Source organism: Protomyctophum parallelum, assembly GCF_964188405.1.
Source record: "Protomyctophum parallelum genome assembly, chromosome: 23".
Taxonomy (NCBI): domain Eukaryota; kingdom Metazoa; phylum Chordata; class Actinopteri; order Myctophiformes; family Myctophidae; genus Protomyctophum; species Protomyctophum parallelum.
This window is the reverse complement of record NC_139715.1, coordinates 35101733-35111610: the sequence shown is the minus strand read 5'-3', so window position 1 is coordinate 35111610 and position 9878 is coordinate 35101733. Positions and strand designations below refer to the sequence as shown.

Genomic DNA, 9878 nt, shown 5'->3' with positions numbered 1-9878 from the left:
TCCCCTGATCGAGCGCGCCACGGGCTCGATCGGCCCCCTAAGAGAGACGCCCCCGACGTAGCCGGGGGCGTCCGCCCAGAGGGGACGACAGCGTGCTCAGTCACCCCCGCTCCACTTCTTTTCCCCTGACGGGGACTCTCTGGTGGAGCAGGCATGGGGTTGTGAGGGTCCATACGGCCGAAGTTACAGTTCACCCACCCGCACAAGGCGGGTTCCCGTGCGGTACTGACGACGGGCGAGGGCCGGAGCCCAGACAGACGCCCGCCGGCCAAGCACAGCCCGGGCGGGCCGGAGCCCTAGATTGGTGGTATATTCCCCTCCCAACGGAGGAGCCTTTCTCCAATCGGGTTACGAGCGTAAGGCGCCCCTGCAGAGCCCAAAGGGTTGCAGTGGACGTTAGGTCCCCGCACTGCCCTCTAAGAGGGTGCGCCACAAACGTTGCCTGCGATCCGAAGACCCTAGCAAACATGCGGACTTCATGCGGGTTGACACCGTGCTCTTCCCCCCGACCGAAACGAGGCCAACTGCCGATGGAACAAGGCGGACGCCCCCGCACCGACCCCCACGCAGGCCCATGGGTCCCCCACCCGCCATGGCGGGCAGGCGGATCCATGGACGGCATGCCGGATCAAGCAACGAGAGCGCCCCTCGCGTCCATCGACAACCCTTACGGGCACAGTTCGGAAATACCACCAAGAGGGAGCAGAAAGCCCCGCTCCGCACCCAAAGAGCACGGGTCGGGGAACTGCTTAAGGGGCCTTGAGCCCACGCGGGCCGGGCAAAGAGTGGTTGTATGCGGCACAGGCGGGCTCGGCCAGCTCGGCAGCCACATCCAACCAGGGAAATTGTCTGACTACGTTGCTTCCCGTAAGGGATGGCAATGAAGGTCAAATAATTTAGGCACAAGAAGTTTGAGGTGACCTCATGGATAGGACACCTCGGACAGGCATCTTAGCATACCCCACAAACTCCGGGGGACAGACTGTACTGTACATTATGTGTCACATGTCGTTATAGGTGAACCATACTGTAGGTGAGCAATGTATCTATTTATAATGCAATCACAGTTGCGACCGCAATGTATCTATTTATAATGCAATCACAGTTGCGACCGCAATGTATCTATTTATAATGCAATCACAGTTGCGACCGCAATGTATCTATTTATAATGCAATCACAGTTGCGACCGCAATGTATCTATTTATAATGCAATCACTCCCCCCAGCCCAGGCCCAGCTTCCTGAAGATGTCCACCACGGTCTCCATGGGCGTGTGGTCCGTGACCATGAAGGGGCTGAGGTTCAGGATGCGACGGAGCTTCAGGGGCTGAGGGTCCGAGGCGGGCAGCGCCGGCCCGTCCTCCGTGAAATACACCACGGAGCTGCTGACCACGCCCTCCTGCTTCTGACGGGCGTTCTCTGCAGAGAGGAGGAGAACCGTGTCAGGTGGGTTTGGGACCAAACGCATCTTTTTTAACCCATTTTGGGGGCGGGAACCCCTTTTGGTGTTTTAAAGCACTTTAGCTGTTGAAAAATAGCAAATCTACAACGCTTGTAGGTCTATTTTTTTTTAAATCGTGAAAATGTGGCCCAAATGTTTGAATATATTGTTTCACAGCGAAACGTTTTTAACTCAAATCTTTGCTTCCGGGGAGTCCCTGGAACAACATGTTTTCAGATGGGGGTCGGCGGCCAATTACAGATAAATTTAGGGCTATTTGACATGAAAATGTTTTAGAACGACTGACATAGAAACATTGTTTTTTCAGAAAACCCATGCTTGACTCCATGAAATGCAAGGTCGACATCAGTGGTTCTCAAAGTGGGGTTCCGGGGACCACCAGGGGTCCTTGAGGGGGGTTCCAGGGGGTCCCCAGCAAAAAGTAGTTAATACAGCATCACAATCATTTTAAACACTTTATCCATTTATATTTTTTTATTCTCTGTAAACATTTCTTCTACATAACATTGTTGTTTACTTTAGACCATGTGGTTCCCAAACTGGGGTCCGGGGACCCCCAGGGGTCCATGAGGGAGTTCCAGGGGGTCCCCAACAGCTGAATGGTAATTATAGGAACCAAATGGACCCTTATGGGTCTGTAACTCTGAGAGTGTAACACATGGAACCAAATGGACCCTTATGGGTCTGTGACTCTGAGTGTAACACATGGAACCAAATGGACCCTTAGGGGTCTGTGACTGAGAGTGTAACACATGGAACCAAATGGACCCTTATGGGTCTGTGACTCTGAGAGTGTAACACATGGAACCAAATGGACCTGTTCGTACAGAGTTAAATTAACATAGATTTTCCCAGATATAAATGTCACTAAATGGGGGTCCGTATGACTAATGCATGTCAAACGGGTTGAGAATCACAGTGCTAGCCCCCTCTAGGGGGGGTCCCCTCTGGGGGGGTCCCTCTCATGGGGGGTCCCTCTCATGGGGGGTCCCTCTCATGGGGGGGTCCCTCTCATGGGGGTCCCTCTCATGGGGGGGTCCCTCTCATGGGGGGTCCCTCTCATGGGGGGGTCCCTCTCATGGGGGGTCCCTCTCATGGGGGGGTCCCTCTCATGGGGGGTCCCTCTCATGGGGGGGTCCCTCTCATGGGGGGGTCCCTCTCATGGGGGGGTCCCTCTCATGGGGGTCCCTCTCATGGGGGGTCCCTCTCATGGGGGGTCCCTCTCATGGGGGGTCCCTGGCATTATCTTTTCAAAAGGGGGTCCGCGGAGCTAATAATTAATAAAGCATCAATTTGGGGGCCCTTGGCGTGAAAAGGTTTGTAAACCACTGGTTCACAAACCTTTTCACCCCCTGGAACTCCCTCAAGGACCCCTGGGGGTCCCCGGACCACACTTGATTGACAAGTAATTATTAACAGTTTGCAGAATTACATACATTTATGTATATGTAAATATGTATTAACAGTTTGCAGAATTACAGTACATTTCAAGCACAACTCAACACAAAGACTCAACTGCGAGTGGACGACACCATAAAGCATTACACTGGTTTACAAGAGGGTCCACCATGTTCAATTCATCTGAGGGGTTTTTATTTTCTCCTGTATAGTATTTAAATAGTCCCGAGACAAAATGCTGCTATTTGTCCAAAAGTGTCTACAAATAAATGCTATTTGTCTCAAAGTGACTACAAAGACATGCTACTATTTGTCTCAACGTGACTACAAATAAATGCCATTTGTCTCAAAGAGACTACAAAGAAATGCTGCTTTTTGTTGTTTTGTAAAAAAGGAAAAAAAGCTGTATTCCCTGTATATACTTTTCAACTGTTTTTATTCTATTTTGACGTCAGAAATGTACAGTAAACCTATGTTTTCTCATTGCCAATGAAGCTCATTTGAATTTGAGTGTTACAAACTATCACCTTTTCACGTCAAGGACCCCCAAATAGCTAACATTACCATTAGCATCTTTAAGTTTACCTGGCCGACACGAAGTCACGTCTGCTCCTTCTTCTGCTTTTTACTGCATTTTACCTTATTTTGTCATAAAACGCATTCAGCTCTGCTTCCTTTTCATTCATTATAATAACTAAAGCACAACTTCAGTAGAACACCAAAACAAACTCTCTGCCACCATTTGCCGCACTCTCCTCTGCCGCCTAAAACCAACAAACAGTCAAACACACAAACGAGGCGAAGCGGGAAACAATTAGTGAACAGCTGAACTCAATAACACTAATGACAGCACCTTGCTGGGTGGGTGCAGGGGCGGAGCACGCCACTAGATGTCGCCCTTGTGTTGGAGATGAATGCACCACATGGTGTGTGCCGTGTGTAATACAGTGGTTCACAAACCTTTCCATGTCCAGGACCCCCAAAATTACACTAATTAGTCCGTGGACGGACCCCCGGACCCCACTTGATTTACAAGTAATTATTTTTTAACAGTTTTAACAGAATTACATATACAGTACATTTCAAGCACAACTCAACACAAAGACTGTTAACTGTGAGTGGACGACACCATAAAGCATTACACTGGTTTACAAGAGGGTCCACCATGTTCAATTAATCTGAGGGGTTGTTTTTCTTTTCTCCTGTATACTATTTAAATAGTCCGAGATAAAATGCTGCTATTTGTCCCAAAGTGACTACAAAGAAATGCTGCCATTTGTTTTGTTTTGAAAAAAAAAGCTGTATTCCCTGTTAGAACACTGTTTATACTTTACACATTTTCAACTGTTTTTATTGTATTTTGACGTCAAAAATGTACAGTAAACCTATGTTTTCTCATTGCCAATAAAGCTCATTTGAATTTGAATTTGAGTGTGTCCCGGAAAAGAATATGAAATTTAAAATGACCACTACTTTTGCTTATAATCCACATTTCAGAGGTACCAAATGGACCCTTACAGCTCTGTAACTCTGAGTGTACAAATGGAACCAAATGGACCCTTACAGCTCTGTAACTCTGAGAGTGTACAATTGGAACCAAATGGACCCAAATGGCTGCGGGATTTTTGAATTCAGAACATTTAATTGTATATATGCATATTTTCCATATTCTATATATATTATTCTATATAATATAGGATATAGAATATAGGCCATACATTACGATTAAAATAGAATAATATTATTATTATATTTTCTATTCTCAATGCAAAACAGACAATGCATTTATTGCATTACAATCATTTTGCTACTTTTTTTTCTTGCTTATGAACGAGACATAATTTCAGTGTTGTTTTTGGCAGCAAATTTCTATTTTAGTCATAGTCTTTCCTATTTTAGTTTTAGTCACATTTTAGTGACCTGGAACGTCTTAGTGTTAGTCTAGTTTTACTCGACTGAATGTCATAAGATTTTAGTCGACTGAATCTACAGTTGACTAAAATGTGTTTTGGCTGGCCTTGATGCCGTCGTAATGACTGATTTTACACTTGCTGAAAGTAGCCGATCTACAAGCTCACAACGTGTCACAATGAGCTGATCTACAAGCTCACAACATGTCACAATGAGCTGATCTACAAGCTCACAACATGTCACAATGAGCTGATCTACAAGCTCACAACATGTCACAATGAGCTATGTTCAGCATAGTGTAAAATGACTCATACTGAATCTCTTGAAGGCCTTTCTTCTCTCCTCTCCTCTCCTCTCCTCTCCTCTCCTCTCCTCTCCTCTCCTCTCCTCTCCTCTCCTCTCCTCTCCTCTCCTCTCCTCTCCACCACTTCATCCACAGCAACTGTTCTCCATCGAGTGGCCAGCTTTCTGACGTGTAGTCCAATCGAGTAGCCAGGTTCCTGACGTGTCTGACAAGGAAAACATTGACCTTGGACAGCTCACAGCCCTGGATGAAAGGAGAATAAGAACGGGTGTGGGTGGTGGGAAGATTGAAAAAAAAAAAAGTGTTGTTAGGCCCAAAGTCCCAAAACAAATCTCACAAAAAGAAAAGTCCCCAAGCTGTGATTGGGACTTTACTCTTGTTTACTAAACCAGAGTGTCACGGGGCAACCCGTGCCCTATATATATATATATATATACACATGAAACTGTTTCCTATAACAGCCGGCAAGGACTAATGTTTTAACCTTTATTGAAATTGTAATCACTGATTGGTTAGTTGTCTCTCCTGCACTGCTGGTGGCATTTCCCTTGATGAGGAAGGGGCCGAGTGCTATGCAGGAGAGGGGTGTTTCTCTTGATGCTTTGAGTAATTGTCATTGAGTGTTCATTCTGTTTTATACTTGTTTAATTGTAACACATTATTTAGAATGTTTAGGTTACTTGTATTCAAGGTGTTATTTATGGTAGTATTTATATTGAAAGTATTTATTGAGAAGAAATGGTGCTAATTGATTCTGTGTCCTGTGGTAGGATCCACTCCTATTTAAGGGAGGCTGCAGGGACAGAGAAGTTAGTTGGATGTGGGCATTGACACAAATAACATCCCTGAGGGAGAGCTACAGGGCCCTGTGTGACTGATCAGGGTACAGCCTGAAGAGAGCTTTCATCCTGTTTGGGTTTTGTTAAGGAGTGTTGCCTAAGTATTTATTTATCTTTTGTCCTTTATTTCGTTGCCAGTATTACAGTTTGCTATTGATAATTATTGCACTGAACAATTCTGTACGACTGGACTTTTGGTGGAGGAGTTTGGGGAGAATAAACGCCCTTAACTACCATTCCTGACTGTTCTTGGAGCTTTGGCCGTTCGGGCAACTTTACACAGAGGTTCCCAAACTTTTTCATATCAAGGACCCCCAAAAGTGACACCAATTAGCCTGAGGACCCCCATTTGAAGAGATATGCCAGGGACCCCAATAAGAGAAGTTTTTACGGCTCTAGCAGTGATTCTCAACCCGTTTTATTTCAAGGACCCCCAGTTTGAGAAACGCCCCAGGGGTCCTTGAGGGAGTTTCAGGGGGTTCCCAGCTAAATGATAGTTTGGCACCTATATTTTCTTTTCTGAACTGTCCACAACCCTCCTCTGAGACACAAACAGTCTTTAAAATAAAATGTAGATAAACTTCTGATGCCGTACTTCTTGTTGTGGGATGAGTAGGAAGTCTAGTAACTGCGGTTGTAGAATCTGTCTCTGAAACTGGTGTGGTTGTACGAGTGTCTTCTCTTTCTGTTGTGACTGCAATACGTGGGGACACAGATAGGAACATTCAATTAGTATTCTAATTGAACCATTTTTTATCACATATTCTGTTACAGACACAGACTCCACAGATACAAGATTTGATGAAATTCAAATAAGCACTTAAAATATGATCAGACCTTTCAGATCAGTACATAAAATAAACTAGAGAAAAACTTTTGGTGCCGTACTTCTTGTGGGATGAGTAATATCTGCAGTTGTAGAATCTGGCTCTGGAACAGGTGTGGTTGAACGAATGCCTTCACTTTCTGTTGTGATTGCAATACCTGGGCACACAGATAGGAACATTCAATTATTTTATTCTAATTGAAAAAATAATATCTATTTTGTTACAGACTAACTCCACAACAAGAGTTTATGTAATTCAGATAAAGACTTAAAATAAGATCAGGCCTATTACTGTAGATCAGTACTTAAATAAAACTAGAGATAAACTTTTGCTGCCGTACTTCTTGTGGGATGAGTAATATCTGCGGTAGAATCTGGCTCTGGAACTGCTGTGGTTCAACGAATGTCTTCTCTTTTTGTTGTGATTTCAATACCTGGGAACACAGATTGAGAAATTCAATTACTATTGAACAATGTTGATATCCTATTTTGTTACAGGCACATGAGGCTATACACGTACATGAATCCAACATATACTGTAAATGGAAAAGATTGTGTAAACAATCAATAAAACGTTAATTTACACAACACGAACACAGTGTTGTCAATGAAGTTACCTATACAATGTTTAATCTGCAACACAATTTGATACAATATGTAGTGAGAGTCCCTGCTTCATCTCTCTCTCAGCTAAAGGGTCCTTGGTCAGAAAAACATGAAGACGCCTGCTCTAGTTAGAAATCCTGACACTCCTAGCACAAAACCAGACCTTTAAATGTAGCCGTCCACAGCCAAAGTGAACATATTTCAACAGGTTATGCTGTTTTACTTTATATTTTGAGCACCTGCCCTGACCCTCTCTCTAATGGTCTATAAAATACTTACTGACAAATGTACAGGCTGTAGTCAGACATGGACTTTCTGGTCTTTGAACCAGCACATAAAACTTAAAATAAAAGTAGGGATAAACGTTTGCCGTACTTGTTATTGTGGGACCAGCAGAGACTGTTGTGGTTGCAATACCTGGACACACATGTACAGTATGAAAATGCCTCTACAATTCTAGATTTAATCTTTAAAATAAAATGTAGATAAACTTCTGATGCCGTACTTCTTGTTGTGGGATGAGTAGGAAGTCTAGTAACTGCGGTTGTAGAATCTGTCTCTGAAACTGGTGTGGTTGTACGAGTGTCTTCTCTTTCTGTTGTGACTGCAATACCTGGGGACACAGATAGGAACATTCAATTAGTATTCTAATTGAACCATTTTTTATCACATATTTTGTTACAGACAGACTCCACAGATACAAGATTTGATGAAATTCAAATAAGCACTTAAAATATGATCAGACCTTTCAGATCAGTACATAAAATAAACTAGAGATAAACTTTTGGTGCCGTACTTCTTGTGGGACTGGAAATATCTGCAGTTGTAGAATCTGGCTCTGGAACAGGTGTGGTTGAACGAATGCCTTCTCTTTCTGTTGTGATTGCAATACCTGGGCACACAGATAGGAACATTCAATTATTTTATTCAAATTGAAAAAATAATATCTATTTTGTTACAGACAGACTCCACAACAAGAGTTTATGTAATTCAGATAAAGACTTAAAATAAGATCAGGCCTATTACTGTAGATCAGTACTTCAACGAATGTCTTCTCTTTTTGTTGTGATTTCAATACCTGGGAACACAGATTGAGAAATTCAATTACTATTGAACAATGTTGATATCCTATTTTGTTACAGGCACATGAGGCTATACACGTACATGAATCCAACATATACTGTAAATGGAAAAGATTGTGTAAACAAACAATCAATAAAACGTCAATTTACACAACACGAATACAGTGTTGTCAATGAAGTTACCTTCTACGTTCTAAGTTACCTGCGGTCAGGCTTTCACCTGACCGCATACCTGAAAAACACTTTATCCATTTATATTTTGACCATTTAAAAAAAAAAAAAAAACAGATCTAGAAGCTCACAGTGCAACACTTTGTACTGCACTGAGAGCTTGTACATCTGCAATTTTTGTTTATTTTTGTTTTACTTTTGAAGTCCCTGGCACAAACAACAGGTGGGGGTCCCTGGCACAAACATGTGGGGGTCCCTGGCACAAACAACAGGTGGGGGTCCCTGGGACAAACATGCTTTATAGAAGTGGTTCCCAAACTTTTTTATGTCAAGAACTCCCCCCAAGGACCCCCATAAGAGCAGATTTTTCATTCTCTGTAAACATTTCTTCTACATAACATTGTTGTTTACTTTAGACCACGTGGTTCCCAAACTGGGGTCCGGGGACCCCCAGGGGTCCTTGAGGGAGTTCCAGGGGGTCCCCAAAAGCTGAATGGTAATTAAATGTCACTAAATGGGGGTCTAATGCATGTCAAACGGGTCTAGAATCACTGCTGCTAGCCCCCTCTCATGTGGGGTCCCTGGCATTATCTTTTCAAAAGGGGGTCTGCGGAGCTAATAAAGCATCAATTTGGGGGTCCTTGACGTGAAAAGGTTTGTGAACCACTGGTTCACAAACCTTTTCACGTCAAGGACCCCCAAATAGCTAGCGGTCCGGGGGTCTCTAAACTTCAGAGACTAGCATTAGCAGCTTTATGTTTACCTACCTGGCCGTCATTAAGTCACGTCTGCTCCTTGAATTCTTCTGCTTTTTACCGCATTTTACTTCATTCTGCCATAAACACGCATTCAGCTCTGCTTCCTTTTCATTAGAAGAAAAAAACCTTAAGCACAACTTCAGTAAAACACCAAAAGAAACTATCTGCCGCTCAAACACACACAAAAACAACGGAGCCGGTAACAATTATTGAACAGCTGAACTCAATAACACTATAATGACAGCACCTTGCTGGGTGGGTGCAGGGGCGGAGCACGCCACTAGATGTCGCCCTTGTGTTGGAGATGAATGCACCACATGGTGTGTGCCGTGTGTAATACAGTGGTTCACAAACTTTTTCATGTCCAGGACCCCCAAAATTACACTAATTAGTCCCGCGGACCCCCTTTTGAAGAGAAATGCCACGGAACCCATAACAAGAGAAGATTTGACTTATAGCATGTTATGTAGACAGCATTATAATTGTATTGTATATAGTCATAGCACGCCATAGTACATATG

The 9878-nt window shown here is 43.6% G+C and overlaps 1 protein-coding gene across 1 annotated transcript in view; it reads right to left on the bottom strand.

The window, feature by feature from the left end:
* Window positions 1-1213: 1213 nt before the first annotated feature.
* Window positions 1214-9878, bottom strand: part of LOC310854044 (H(+)/Cl(-) exchange transporter 4-like) — a gene marked incomplete at its 3' end in the record, with an annotated part of 73875 nt that continues 65210 nt past the window's right edge. The window contains exons 8-13 of the mRNA XM_083758522.1: window positions 8143-8238; window positions 7852-7959; window positions 7082-7174; window positions 6510-6608; window positions 3612-3624; window positions 1214-1419 (exon numbers count right to left, since the gene is read on the bottom strand). Coding sequence (XP_083614648.1) covers window positions 1214-1419; window positions 3612-3624; window positions 6510-6608; window positions 7082-7174; window positions 7852-7959; window positions 8143-8238 — 615 coding nt within the window. The remainder of the gene's footprint in view (window positions 1420-3611; window positions 3625-6509; window positions 6609-7081; window positions 7175-7851; window positions 7960-8142; window positions 8239-9878) is intronic.